The sequence below is a fragment of the Malaya genurostris genome, chromosome 3 (genome assembly GCF_030247185.1).
Source record: "Malaya genurostris strain Urasoe2022 chromosome 3, Malgen_1.1, whole genome shotgun sequence".
Lineage (NCBI taxonomy): Eukaryota > Metazoa > Arthropoda > Insecta > Diptera > Culicidae > Malaya > Malaya genurostris.
The window spans coordinates 79,499,950-79,515,832 of record NC_080572.1 but is presented as its reverse complement, the minus strand read 5'-3'; the positions used below and the strand labels follow the sequence as shown (position 1 = coordinate 79,515,832).

Below are 15,883 nucleotides of genomic sequence, written 5' to 3'. Positions count from 1 at the left end.
TAATTTGGCTTGACGCCGGAAGACGCAGTGAGATTCCACAACCCAGAAGACAGATGAAGTTTATTAATTCATTAGTGAACGCATTACCCGCTTGAGTCTTATTTATGTTGGCTGACGCGTAGTGGTACTAATTGCTCCAAGCTACTCGGCATCTGATGATGGATATGGTGTGTTGTCGGGTGGAAATGTAGTTTATGAGCTGTCTAATCACTTCGAATCTGTTAGTAGAGGTGCTTGAAATGGTTACCTTACTTTTACAGTTGTTTTCAATGTGCTTTTGCATTGTTATGTTCTAGTTGTACATCTGCGCAAAGCAAAGGATCGAAGTATTTTGATTTTTCTAAAAAAGTTGTTTCCTTGTTTTCATAATGAAGTGATTTTTCTCCAAATAAAACTATGGCTGTGATCGGGCCCCAATGAGTGTTGAAAAGAGCAACAAACAAGCTTATTTAATCATAACCGAAAATATGACTGGTTCAATTTACCAGACATATTTGATAGACGTTAATAGGATTAATTTACGAGTGCAGCTCTTTAATTATTTCTTCAGACGAAGGATAAATCCACTCCAAAGGGGGTTCGTCATTAAAACTTTTGTTTATTCCAATGAACGAAAGGTTCTCGCCGTCAATTGTGGCGGATTCAACCCATATTGTGGTGAAGTGTATTCCTTTTCATTTTGTCGTTTGTGTCGTTTCCAAGTATGCATTATTTAGAAAAAAATCGGAAATTCCAATGGGGTGTCAGAATTTCAATTGTTTACTCACCCTTGAATTTTATTAGATACCAAAGCTTACATGGAACTAGGTTATGTGCCATCGACCATACGATATCTATCATACTTCACATAACCTCAACTCAGAAAGTTGCAAATTGATAACGCAATTTTTTTTAATTCTTCTCTATTTGCCTTTAATGGCATTCCAACAGGGTTGCAGATTTCCGGTGCAATCACGCTTGCTACGGAGGAAGTAAACGAGCTACTCTTCAGCCAGCACGGTCACAAGCTGCAGTTTGAGGTGGCGGAAACGTACGGTGAGGAGGTTTCTAGCATTAGAAAGACCGCAGATCTCTGGACGAACGATGTGGTAGGCTACATAGGGCCACAGGAAACTTGTGTCCACGAGGGTAGGATGGCGGCTGCATTCAATTTACCAATGATTTCCTATGTAAGTAAGTATGATGAGATTTTATTTGGTTTTTTATTTTACTTGCTACTGATTCGCAAAGCCTTGTGGTGATAGACAGTCTTGAAGCCAATGAGGCGGTGCAGTGATGTATGCTTTTCTACTATTGCAGTTCTGTACCCACAACGAGACTTCGAATAAGAAGCATTTTCCAACGTTCGCCAGAACTAGGCCACCTGACCTACAGATATCTAAGTCGGTTGTCTCGCTGCTATTAGCTTTCAATTGGACACAGGTAGGCATATTGCAATTTTTCATCGTACCACATTCATTTAAAGTAAGATAAACAACAAGTTATACCCTATAGTAATGAAAATACTCAGTCGAAAGGATTATTACCATCAGTAGGATTGTACCCCTAGCCATACAATTTTCCTGCAAATTAACAAACCACTGTGAATTTAAGTTCCGTATTGGATGTTAGTACCTTGATTTTTTCTATCAGAAAATTGGGGTGAATCTCTACGAAGCAGCAAATGTTATCACCTTCGGCTTATCAGTGCTTAAGCCAGTTCAAATTGGACTGTCATCTCCGCCTAACAGTTCAATTTGAACCGCTAAGCAGACGCAAAGTTCATACAATTCATGTGACACTTTAAGGTGACCGTGGATAGAAGCCAGGGAAAATTAAAGTAAAAGTATTGATGAAACAATTATTTTTCATATCGTAATAATATTTGTGTGCTGAAAGGAATACATTTGCACGAAACAAAATGTAAACATTGAAACTATTCAAATCACCCATCAGAACAGAGTGGACTTATCTCTTCTTCATGCTCATTCTGGAGTTAACAAATTGCAATTATGTAACCAAAAGTAAAAAAAGTTGGTTGGTAAACGACTGGACAATGCGCAATGTGGTTCATAGCCTCTTGTCCAGTAACTCCTATCCCTACCTCCCCGCGGTGCTGGCTGGGGTACGAGCAACCATAGGAAAGATCGAGTAACCAACCTCGGTGGGACCTTGGTCGTATGCTGACAAGAAAGGGGGCGCTTGCCTTCTCTTTACAGAGAGCGAGCCTACCCGAGCGTCTGTTTACCATGCTGGGGTGGCTCAAAACAGCGTCTGTTCTTCATGTTAGGAGCGGCTGATTACCGTCCTTCTGTCAGTGTGGAACTCTAAACAGTGCTGACACGATGGCCCTTCCGGTGAGACAGGAGGTTGGGGCAGGCCTAACAAGCCGCCCGGAAAACACTTGTTACGCATAATCAGGATTGGCAGTATTGAAGATCAAGGGTCGTTTCTTCAATTACAGCATCATCAATGTGCACTGCCCACATGAGACGAGACCTGATGACGAGAAGGAAGTATTTTACGCGCAGCTGGAACGAACCTACGACAGCTGTTCACGGCGAGATGTAAAACTCGTCATCGGCGACATGAATGCTCAGGTAGGCCGGGAGGCAATGTACAGGCCTGTGATCGGACTGGAGAGCCTGCACGCGGTAACAAACAACAACGGCCAACGATGTGTGAACTTTGCAGCCTCCCGAGGAATGGTAGTTCGAAACATCTTCTTCCCCCGCAAAGATATCCACAAAGCCACCTGGAGATCACCTGATCAACATACGGAAAATTAAATCGACCACGTTTTCATCGACGGGCGATTCTTCTCCGACGTCCCCAATGTCCGCACTTACCGCACTGCTAACATTGATTCTGACCAGTACCTTGTCGCGGTTTGTATGCGCTCAAAACTATCGACGGTGCATAACACTCGTCGCACAGGAACGCCGGGACTCAATCTCGAGCAGCTACATAGTGTTCGTACTGCAGAGGAATACGCGCAACAACTGGAGCAAGTACTACCAACCAGTGGCGTCTCGTCCTCATGTGCACCTCGTGCACTGCACAACCGGTCGAGTTCAAGGAATGAACTACGTCCTCAATCCCATCCAAACTCAACTTTTTTTCTGGAATCTTTATTTATTCGATGAAAGCAGGTTGGACCGCGCCGACATAAAATTACAAGTATCTGTTGTCACTCTGTTTTTCTTTTCCGTGCACATGAGTTACTGCACATATTCAAGAAGAGAAAGTTTGTTTAATAAAAAATTCCATTCGAAAGTATATCGTCATATCGTTTCTATTGGAAACAACAAGCGAATCTCCATTCCTCAATACGTTTTCACTTACAACGGACTGTTACATCTGCTACCATACCACATAAGCAGTGCACAACTAGTCAATTTCGTCACGAGACGCCACTGCTATCAACGGAAGAGCAGCTTGGCGCGGCGACTCTTGAAGACGACTGGAGGAATATAAGGTCCACCGTGAATAGCACTGCTTCAACCGCACTAGGTACGAGGTTATCGAATCGAGGAAATGACTGGTTTGACGGCGAATGTCAGCAGTTGGTCGAAGAGAAGAACGCAGCAACACACTTAAAACCATTTCTTGAGCTCGGCATAATAAAATGCCGAAACTGATCAGCAACACGTAAATTTGCTGATTGCTCAGTAATCAATACGCATGTTTCTGAACATCGTTAAATGCATTCACTGATATTTCGGTAAAATGCTTCACTTTGCCGAAATTTGGCATAATTGCTTGCTGAATTTATCAGTAAACAACAGATATGCCGACATCAGCAGAGACGTTTGCCGAGATTTCGGAATATGCGCTAGCTGTTGCCGAGATTCAGCTCGACAGCTGTCATTTATTGCCGCGTTACATTTTTGCTTCGCATTGTGCGATTATTTTCTAATGAAATTCTCGAGTGAAAAAATAAATAATCTTCGAAGAAGCGTGGAACCACTTGCAAGTAAAAATATTGAATAAATATTGTGACATGTTTCGCTTTATAAAAAGCGACTTTATCAGAGCACTCGCGATTATAAGGGAAAAACACCCAACACGGGACTCAAAGCGTCCTCGAGACAAAACTTTGGGGGATAAGCGAAAAAATAACCCAATGCATGGAATAATTCAATAGATCAAAGTAAGTTTATTTTTTAAACAATACCGTATATGCATCATTAAATATTGAACATTTTTGTAAGCCAAAAATCAATATATATTTTTATTTTCATATTTCCAGCTCGACTCAAGGTGGTCGCATCTGGAAACGCCGCTTTTTGTTATGCTACATGTTTTCAGGTAGAGGCTTTAAGCACTACTGGCAACAAATTTGTAAGCCTCCTTTAAGTGTTAATAAAATAAATTTTTGATCCTGAATTGCGTTTTTATAATGTTGAGAAATTACAAACAAATTTAATTGACTAGATTTTTAATTACTGATGATTCGGAAATTTATTTTTTCATTTTTTCGTTTTATTGGATTGCCGAATATTCAGTGAACGTTTCACTGAGCAAACAGTAAATCTTATGCTGACGATTTCGGCAATATTTGACGTTTGTCAAATTTTAGGGTGCCGAGACGCTCAGTAATTTTATTTTTGCCGAGATGATTGCTGATTACTCGGCTGTGCGAATCTCGGCATTTTTTTGCCGAGACTCAGCTAAAAAATTTAAGTGTGAAGGGCGAGGATGCTGCAACACCGCACTAGAGCGAACGAAGAAGGATACAGACAGGCGCGGAATAGACTTAACACAGTTTTCCGGAGGAAAAAGCGCCACCAGGAAGACAAAGATCGCGAAGAGATGGAACACAGCGCAAATGACACACGGAAGTTCTAAGAGAAGGTGAACCGCTCACGTAGAGGCTACACGTCACAGGCCGAAATCTACAGAGTTACCAGTGGTAATCTTCTCACGAACGAGCGTGAGGTGATCGATAGGTGGAAGCAGTACTATGACGAGCATCTGAATGGCGATGCACAAGATACAGAGAACGGCAAAGGAATCAACCTGGGTGCACGATCAGCCGACGACAGATTCCCAGCCCCTGATCTGTCGGAGATAAGTGATGAGATCGGCAAGCTGAGGAACAACAAAGCCGTGGGCAATGACCAGTTACTAGGCGAACTACTCAAATATGGAGGAGAGGCACTGGCTAGAGCGCTGCACTGGATGATTTTTAATATTTGGGAGGAGGAGATTCTACCGCAGGAATGGATGGATGGAGTGGTAGTTCCGTCTACAAAAGGGGCGATAAGCTGGATTGTTGCAATTACCGCGCAATCACATTGCTGAACGCCGCCTACAAGGTACTCTCCCAAATCCTTTGCCGTCGTCTATCACCAATAGCTAAGGAATTCGTAGGGCCGTACCAAGCGGGATTTACTGGAGCCCGCGCCACTATGGATCACATATTCGCGATAAGACAAGTACTCCAGAAGTGTCGTGAATACAACGTACCCACGCATCACCTAATCATTGACTTCAAAGCGGCATACGACACAATCGATCGAGAACAGCTATGGCAGATCATGCACGAATACGGTTTCCCGGATAAACTGACGCGATTGGTCAATGCAACGATGGATAGAGTGATGTGCTACGTCCGAGTATCTGGGACGCTCGCGAGTCCCTTCGAATCTCGGAGAGAGCTACGGCAAGGTGATGGACTCTATTGTATCTTGTTCAATATTGCCTTGGAAGGTGTGATTCGAAGAGCGAGGATCGACACGAATGGCACGCTGACGATATTGATATTGTGACATGTAACCTTGAGAAGATGACGGAAATCTACATCGGACTGAAAGTTGAAGCTATGCGTATGAATCACGAATTGCAACAGCTGCTAGGAGAACCACCTATCGTACGGACAGCTAAAATCGGACGTCTACGATGGGCTGGGCATGTCATAAGGATACATAAGGTATTTTTGGCATCGATATCACATCAGAGCGATACTGTTACCCAAGTAGCAATTCGCAACTAGTTCTGATACGACAAAGTCCAAACTATGTTGCAACGAATATGTTTTGCATGTTACACTGGTTAAAACATGGTGACAGCAATGTTTCATCATAACATAACAGCTACGAAATAGTTATTTAGGTTTCCAATCATAACATCTTTGTGTCATATTGAATTAAATATAATTTATAAGCTATCGTTACTTAATCCAAACATATCTTTAATCACAACAATGCTTCTAGCTACTAGTTGAAAATAAGTTTATTTGACTTCAATAGAAGCAACCCGTGACTAGTTTTGATACCACTTAACCCAACTGTGTTGCAACAAGAGCACGAACATGTTTTTTATGTTATACTGGTTAAAACAAGGTGACAGCAGTGTTTTTTTTATAACGTAAACATTGAACTAACTATCATTAATTTTCCGTTGCAAAACCCTTATAAATACGTCAACGTATATGTGAATCGTTACTGTGAATTGATATAGCAATAACTTAGATATTATAAGATTATAACACATAATTTCTTCATTGATTCAGATAGTTATCGGTAGGTTTTCCCAACGTTATGATAACGAAAATGCAAACAAAACGACCTTTGTTGGCTTGAACATGGCGAACACAATATGGAGTATCAAGAAGTGTATGAAACATAAATAAAACCAGGATATTATTTTTTTCAAAACTACTTTTTGCCGAAAATAGTGAAAGGCAGAATAGTTCTTTTTGTTCTATGCACTGTCATAAACACGAAGAAAATAATATAGGGGTTGAACATCGATTGTGATAATATTATAATTCTCATGATATATGAATTTAAAATAATGAGAAATCACCCTACTTGGAATAATTTTGAGCAGGATTATTTTGTTGTTAATTTTTATATCTTTATAAACAGATTTTGATTGAAGGCGCCTGAAAAACAGTTAGGTAAAATTGAATTCCGCTCGACAGTTCTAAAATTTGTACCTTGTATCAAGTTTGTGATTTAAAGTACTTATCTGCTTTTTTATTGATGATAGAAAAGTATTCTGGATTCATTCAATGTTTATAATGTCGATGGTGACTAAGTTTCAACTAGTTTACTTGAAAACAAGTTATTTTCAAGTTATGAAAAGATAAGTTATTTCAGTATGGCATTACAACGTAACGATAACTTATTTTTAGCCGACTTAACAACTAGTAGAAACGGCGCTTTTTGAGTCATGCAAGTGGTTAGATGTTAGTAACAATCACTCAAATGTCTGGTTGCAAACTAGTCACAAACAAGCTAGCGTAACAAAAATTGTTACATGGGTAGTATCGATATTTTTGGTCTCGATACTTACACTATCGCAACGGATTAAAGTCAATCCCATTACGACGGAGCATTTTTTTTTGTTTCAATTATAGAGGCTTTAACCTTAAGGTCATTCGCCTCTTCGGCCCAGCAAAACTGCGTGAAAGGCATCGGCTAACCCATCAAGCAATACATGTCCCTAATGGAACTTTTTTTTTTCTTCGGCTTCGACGAAGCGCCAGTCGTGTGCATGGATTGGTATGACGTGGACTAACCGTCGTTGAAATTCGTTCTCGATAATCTCGCTTTGTGCACTGAAAGTGAGTGCAATGAGAGAAAACCATCAACAAAACACGCACATAAAGGCCATACTCTCAGTGGATTCAATCATTTCAATTTTTCACACTCATTGCACTCTCTCTCAGTGCACCTGTGAGAAGACGCGAGATTGTCGAGAACGAATTTCAACGATGGCTAGTCTACGTCATACCAATACATGCGCGAGCTTGGTGCTTCCGTTCCGTCCGTCCCAGGTCCCATCGTAATAGTAATAGGAATTGTTTCTATTTCTTCGCGTTTTGCTTTCGGCAGTGCTTAAAGCAGTTCAAATTGAACAGCTATCTCGCGTCTAGCAGTTCAATTTAAACCACTAGCTTAGCACTTATTATCCGAGGGCGAAATGCGCAGAAATAGAAAAAATATGTGCTTTTGCACAAACCAACAAAATCCCTAAATATTCAATAGAAATTGGCTTTTAGTGTAGTATCCGTGTGTCGACATAAAGGTTATGATATGAAAATTTTTGAGAAAATAAGTGAAATGTGAAATCATCATGGTTCCACCAGAAAGTGGCTGTGGCAAGAAAAATGCGTATGCTGGAGGCACTTCAAATTTATGGAAAAAATTTTCTGTACATCATAAAATAATGCCACAGTCGACAATTTTTTTAAATTTCGAAATGATTGCTGCGCAAGTATCGATACTTTTTTGCCTTTCGATGTCTTGTATCGATACCCTACATTTCGGTATCCCGATATCCTAGGTATCGGAACTTTGCCTTTCGAGTACCATCCTTACTGCCTTCAAATGCCAGTGGTAGCTAAAGATCACAAAAACACTCATTTTTTCGAGCTATTTTGAATAACACTCGGAAAATCCTGCTATTTTCACCGTTGCATGTTTCTGGTTTTGGCAAATTTTTCAAATTTTCCATCGAAAATTTCTTAAAACCACCCGCGCGCATGGTACTTGGACGATGGCCTTAAACGTGTAAATTTACTCCAATGCCATAAGACAAATTGGATGTGACGTAACGAACAAAACGCATTTTTGTCGTGAATACGATTTAGTTTACTATGGGCGCCTTTTCAAAATTCACCCTCTGAGAGAGTGATAAGTTTTTGATCGTGAATATCTCTTGTTGTATCTAACGAATCAACATAATTTTTGCTACATGCCATCGGAAATATGATCACAATTTTATGATAAAATTTTCAGTTGTGTGACTTAATCTCAAATAATTTAAAATTAAACTTTTTTGAAAAGTTAGGTATAAACGAGTATCGAAGAGGATAATTCATAAGGCGCGTTTGCCTTTCTCGTAATTTGAAAGCTCATAGCTCAGTGATCTGTGAAAGAATTTATATAATCTAACCCCGATCAGATGCACATAACAAAACTATAACACAAGTATATCAACAGTTGATATGTATAACAATTTGTGTTATTTTGAGATATTTAACAAATGAGAACAGTTGAAAGTTAAAACTTATGGTAACTATATAATAACAAAATCAGTTATGATGTTTTATACTCATTTGCAAAATCATGATAAAATTGAATAATTGAAAAAATGAGTTGTTCCGTTGTTTCATATCGAAATATAATGATCATAATTTCAAAGAACTAAAAGAAGAACCCAGATCACTAAATAAATTATTCATTTAATAAAAAAAAAAACATTCAACATTTTTGGATTGAAACGATGCTAACACTTGGCTGTAATATAGTTTTTTTTGTGTTAAATTTTCTATCTAATTTATTACAACTATTGTTATAAATTTCTGCTGTAGGACTTCTGTAGTTATATTAAATTCAATAATAATTGTGATACGAACGTTTTAAAATCTGTTACGATTTTGTTCCGGTTAGAGTCTTTTTTGTTATGATTTTTGTTATTTTAACAGCTTACCAGCCAAAAATATTTCAAACTTTGTTATAAAATATTTCTAAAATAAATTACTTTAGTTGTTATAATTCTGTGATTACCATCTGATCGAAACTACCAATAGAATCGAAAATTTTCAACTTAAACGTGTATAGCAACAGCATTGAAATATTTCAATAGTACACTATTGAAAAACCTGTCTCATTTGACCCATATCAACACCAGCCAATCAGAACGCGTTCTGAGGAAGAGATCAAAATATCTGCTGCTGTATAACAAATCGTTCGAGAAAAACGTTCCGAACAGTGCTTAATATCGTAGAGAATTACGCAATTTGACCCTTCTGAATGCTAGAAACAAATTCCTACAGCATTTTGATAGTTTCTTTAAATGAATTATGCAAATCCGAAATGAAATAATCGACATTAAAATTCTGTATGCGGCTATTTTTATAGCCGTTAGGACCGCCCATTGGTGAAAAAGCTACAAACGAAATCACGTAAAAAACCTCTTAACAAAAATTGGATCAGTTTGGATTATATCGCCACTGCGAGCAGATGTATTGTGTGTCGTTTGCAAAGCTATTTTCGCTTCCGACAAGAGCGATTACGTCACAGCTGCTAGTCGTTTGTATTGGTGAAAAAACAACGAAAAGAGGACAACGGTGGAGAGCATCACACAAAATCATGGCTCTAAAAGTTTTGTAAAGAACTATTAGGATTTCTTCTTCGCAAATCGAAGGTAAAAAACCTCAGTTTAGTGCAAATCTAGAACTGTTTGATTAGATTTTTGCACTTTTAACTGTGTGAAATTCACAGTAATCGAGATCAAGTGAAGCCTTCTTTATTTTTGCGAAGAATGTGAAAAAGGGGAATGCTTGCATAATTCATACAACTGATCAACTAATTGATATTCGGAAGTGTTAAGGAACATGTCAGTTGATTTCGTATTCACGACATCCAGTTATGTCTTTGACATTACCCACCCGCCTTTTTCTCTTCGCTCAATTTTCTCCGAGATGGTTGAACCGATTTCTGCAATCTTAGGCTCGTTTAAAAGCTATTATTGAGTTGTGAATCCAGTTTGAAGGACAATTGACTGTCCCCTTGGATTATGAAGTTATAATGGTATAAGTGACGCAACCGACAAAACGCATTTTTTATCTCCGCTAAATTTACTCGTAGATGGCTTAACCGATTCAACAAACTTAGGCACGCTTTAAAGCTACTAATTGATTGTAAATCAAGTTTGAAAATCAATTGGCTGTCACTTCAGGCTCCGGAGATATTATGTGGCGTAAACGAAAAGGTGCGTTGTTTTATCCGTACTTTTTTCAGAAAGTATCCAATGGTCAAGTTCAAATATATTATTGCTGATACTTTTGCTTCCGAGAATATTTGCGACGTAAGCGTTGAGTTACGCTTTTTTGGACTACGAAAAAGTTTTTTTTTATATTTTGCATAGCTTAACACAGTTCGACCCGGCAAGTAGTTTCTCATTCTCTGAAAATATCAATAAAATTTCCATGAAAATAATCGGGTTGATTTTTGATGAGCACACATGTATGTGCCATTTATATCGAATACACCCTTTACTTAAAAATAACTATTCGTATAAACTTGTGTCTGCTGATTTTAATTAATCAAATAAAAAAACCGTATTCTATGCTGACTCCATTCCGTAGGTTTCCTTCTTCTACCGTGCTTCCGAGGATGCGGAATACGATGCGGTCGCCGAAACCTTAAAAACCACGCTGAAATCCAATGGCGTCCGGATTCGGGCGGTTCGCACATGGAGTACTATTTACCATCACGGCTATTCTTCAAATCCGTTCGATCGGCTAGTCGATGAAACATTCGTGGATACTAGAAGTAAGTTTTGGGTTCTGTTTCGGCGGGCTACTCAACACACAGCTGGCTACTAGCGGAAAGTTTTAATTAGTTTCTGTACATGTGTACAGTGGGAGTAGTTAAACAGTCAATTTCTATGCTCCTTATCTGATTCAACGCGATGAATGAGCATCACTTGAGCTGAACTTTTTTCTGCTCCGATGGATCCTAATTGATTATCCGCTGTGGATGCCTTCTGTGCTGGTCGATAGGACACGTTTTTCGCTGGTCTCATGATGCATTTGCCGACTTCACGCTATTAATCAAGCCATTGACAGGCTCGTTAATTTTGTCTCTTTTTTTGTTGGATCGTTATGTATATGTAAATATATTTACAGTATATCTAGTGCTTGGTCATCACGACGAACACATAGGCTTGCTGGTGAGCTTGTGGCGGAAGAAGCTACTGGCTGCCGGCGAGTACTTTGTAGTTGGAGTCGATCTCGAGCAGTACGATGCTTCACTGCCAAAGAAATATCTGCACGGGCTACTGCAACCCGAACCGGATCGGGAAGCTGTGCAGGCGTTGCAACACTACCTCGGCGTCGTACCATCGGCTCCCATCAAGTTCGAAGAATTTGCCGCCAAGGTGAGACATTTCCGCAATATATTTTCTAGCACATAGAAATTGGAGCACGATAATTTAGTAGCATTAATTTCACCACCCGGCGGAGAGTCTATATAAATAATCACGGGATATGCACATTCCTCTCAGCAGTTGAATAAATAAAGTTTCCGAATTAAATGCATCGAGAATGCAGCTGAGAGGGGAAAGGTTCTGAGTAATTTCATAAATAAATCGGAAATTCGGAGTACAACGAAACCAGGATACCATGTGTCTGCATTCGGCAACGAAAAATTTACGCGATGAAAATCCGATTTAGTCTGCATGTCCTCGATCTAAATTGTTCCCTCATTAAGCTTATTGAATGATACATTTTCGTTTTCTACAATAGGTAAACAAATACCTGGAACTGCCACCGTTCAACTATCGCAACCCATTAGTGTATTTCGGAGGTGTTAAACAGGTAAATATTTATCAGTTATAAATCACTAATTAGCAACAAATTCCACTTATGCAGCAGCGTTTCATACGGTGAGTCTGTGTTTTCGCTTCGCTGGCCTACTGCGCCGAACGGAACGACTCGAACCTAGACGGATAGTGTTGTACAACCAATTTACTGTCATGTTTAGCACCTGTAGTCACCGCCCATCAATGGAAACGCTGTCCAGAAGATTGTACAAATTGCTTACACATTAAAGCACTGATGGTGGACCAACCCATATCCAGCTTGCTTTATTTGTTTATGAAAATACTGAAGTTGTTGATCATTTGAGCGTAATTAGGAGTTAGTTGGAAGGACCATTTGATTGGATAACGTTCCGAATGGCTTCGCAAACAGTACATAAATTATACGATAGGATGATTAATTGTCTTTCTTCTAAATCGAAATAAAAGTCAGGCAGCACCCAAACCAACCAGAGCAAAAGTAAACTTACAATTTTCCCATAATGCTAAATGCCTTATCTGAAATGAACAACCTAGAACTAATTTGAACGGATGTCTGATTCAATATGGTCCGTTCCTGGAGTGGCACTGGTTACGAGCAACATGTGGCCACAAACCGCTCCTTCCATGGTACATGGGTATAGCATTGAATGAGGCAATAGACGAGCAAAGCGTGACACTATCTCATATCAGTCGGTTTCATCCGGGTCGTGGTGTATTGCCCGGACACAGGCTGATGGTTTACGGATCGTTGAAAGTTCTAGCTTAGTTTTGCTGGCAGAGAGAAAATCCCTCCGGACAGTGAGGGCATTGCAACAGGGTTACTTTTCGGATACTGTTTTCTATTTCTCTGAATTCGATGCATTTTATATCGCAGCTTACCAGGGGGATGGACAGGATGAATTCAATCCGTAATCAACATTTTCCAATGTGCTGTACGGTTTGGGAATATCAGAAGCTAGGAAATGATCTCAAATACAGATGGATACATGTGTTATTGACCATTCGGGATGGCAGTAAATTCCTTCTGCTGCAAGTCTCAGACAATCGAGAAATAATTATTCGCTCTCCATTCGATAAGTATACTATTGTGTGGTTTTGGTTGAAGCGATACACTTTATCTCATCATCAATCAAGTTCATCTTATATAAATTAGAAATTAATCTTATGCACTCAAAATTTACCCTGGGGTAGTTGTCATTTCCTCAGGCGAAACGACATAACATGAAATTTTATCCGATCTTGCATGACACAAGATCAGAGCATACCAGTTAAAGCTTCAAATCGTTTTATGGCACTTTTTGTCTTGCTGTCTAGCAACAACCTACCTCTAGCATAGTACGCGTAGGACTGAAACGTTAGCTATAATTTTGCTTCTATTTATAGATTCGTGCTTCCAACAGCTTCGCTTTTAGATCGATTGACCAATCAGAGCGATGCTTTCCAATTGATATATCGCTTACTCCTTCAAAACCGTCGACTATGGCAGGGAAATCCGGTATGCCGGAGATTTTTTGCAGACAAAATAGGACACTTCTAGCTATTCATCAACATTTCAATGATATACAATTAAAAATACATGGCTATGTACATTCATAACATATTAATAATTGATACAAAATTGACTGAGCTGTAATTGTTCAAAACCTGACCACATTTCAACGTGTATTTTTTCTTGAGTTTCTAGTTTGCACCCCTATATAGAAAACAAAAATGTGTTCCGCATTAAAACTGGACCGACAGTATGGCGTACTGTAAGGCCAGCCGAGGCAGCCATTTGAATGAAATTATATTCCACAATTAACCGAAAGGATTGTATTTTAATATGAAAAAAAAAATTTGAAATCGGATGAATCGGTTGTGTTTTATTGTTTGTATTAAAAAAAAGTTACATGGCGGACCCTGTATAATAAGACATTGTAAATATGTAAAATGTGAAATATCTCTAAGGAACGATCTCACCAGTATCCTGCTTATCCTATTCGCATTGCTGTGAACAACGCGACATGAGACACCACTACAGGGACAATAAAATAAAATAAATACTAGCGAGAGGGTTTGCTGCAAACCAATTTTAGATTTTTAGCTTGAATCACACGATTGACTTGTAAATTTTCACACATTCCATATAAATCTGACAACACCGACAATGATAAACAGATGGTGCTTCGATCGGTTGACGTCGTTTAATTTTGGACGGTAAATTCACTGTTTCCGTCGCTTAAACAATTTTCACTAATCAACACACACTTGCCACATCAACACTACACGGAAAGAAATCCGTTACTGCTGTCATGATTAGAAAATCATGAAACCAATTGTTTTAACTTCTCATGAAACCATGAGAAAAAAGTCTTCTCCCATGAAAATTTCTTTTAAAGCTCATAACTCCAATTTTCTATCCGGATATCACTTTGAACCCTCTGCCACAAGTGATGTGTTGGATTGCTTAATAGATTAATGGTACGACAAAAAGCAGACATTGAAAAGCAAGAACTACTGAAAATTTTTACTTGATCCTGAGGCATATTCATTTTATAATTGTGTTGGTTTACCCACCGGATGACAGACAACATTAAGATAATGAACCGAAAATTGACATTATAAGTTTTACATTTTGTATGAATATATCTGAATGTATTCTTACATATTCGACGTGACTAGTTTTAAAATAATATTACGAGTAAATCGAAAAATAAATTCGACCGTAAATTAGGAGCACCATCTAACGAAAATTAAATTTTTTTGTTTTCACAAGTTTGATTAATTTGTTTCATAGATATAACAACACAAGCAGTATTGATTTACCTAAATATTTAAAATAAGACGATTTTGCAAATGATGTTCCGAAAAAAAAATAAAAGGCGTAGGGGGAAGGGTATAGCGTGATGGGATAGTCGATGCCTTTCACGCAGCCCGCCTGGGTTCGATTCCCAACCCCGCACATAGGGTCAGAAAGATTTTCTGGTCCGAAGAGGCGAATGACCTAAGATGTTAAAGCCTCTATAATTGAAACAAAAAAAAAATAAAAGGGAAAATCAATCCGCGATGTTTGCAAGTGTTCGACATAGAATTTCTTTTTAAGATGTTTGATTCTAACGTGTTTTTTCGTGCAGTTCGTTTAAGTGTTTAAATTCTGAAACACAAAATCAAAACTGAAGCAATGAGCGTTATTTAAGGTGTCGTGATTTTTCAAAAACATATTTAAATTGTTGATGCTTCAGATTAAAAGAAATTCGTTGTGCTTTGCACTGTTTTGCTATTCAAATGTACATTATTTGAGACATTAGTTGAAATTGTGTAAAAAATACGCCACACACTTTCACACCATTCAATTTAACACTCCTAATACCAAGCCTAAAAAAGTTACGCGAAGCACCAAGCCTCAAAAAAAGTTGGAACGGTAACTTTGAGCTATCATAGCTCAGTTGTTACTTGACCAATTTCGATAATTTTTTCACCCTCGAATGTTGTGAAGTTTGTAGATTATTTTAGGTATATCATTATTGACGATCTTTTAGGAAAAACTAATGAAAATCAGATTTTTCCCGTTCCAAGTTTTTTTTCAAGCTCAAAACGTGCC

General features: G+C 38.6%; 1 protein-coding gene across 2 annotated transcripts in view; it reads left to right on the top strand.

Moving 5' to 3' along the window:
• The window catches only part of LOC131435498 (guanylate cyclase 32E), a 110,676-nt gene that overhangs the window by 75,912 nt on the left and 18,881 nt on the right, over positions 1 to 15,883 (top strand). For both annotated transcript variants that reach the window (XM_058603466.1, XM_058603464.1), the window contains exons 3-7: positions 931 to 1,169; positions 1,300 to 1,422; positions 11,087 to 11,273; positions 11,630 to 11,880; positions 12,248 to 12,319. In XM_058603466.1, the coding sequence (XP_058459449.1) occupies positions 931 to 1,169; positions 1,300 to 1,422; positions 11,087 to 11,273; positions 11,630 to 11,880; positions 12,248 to 12,319 (872 nt within the window). The remainder of the gene's footprint in view (positions 1 to 930; positions 1,170 to 1,299; positions 1,423 to 11,086; positions 11,274 to 11,629; positions 11,881 to 12,247; positions 12,320 to 15,883) is intronic.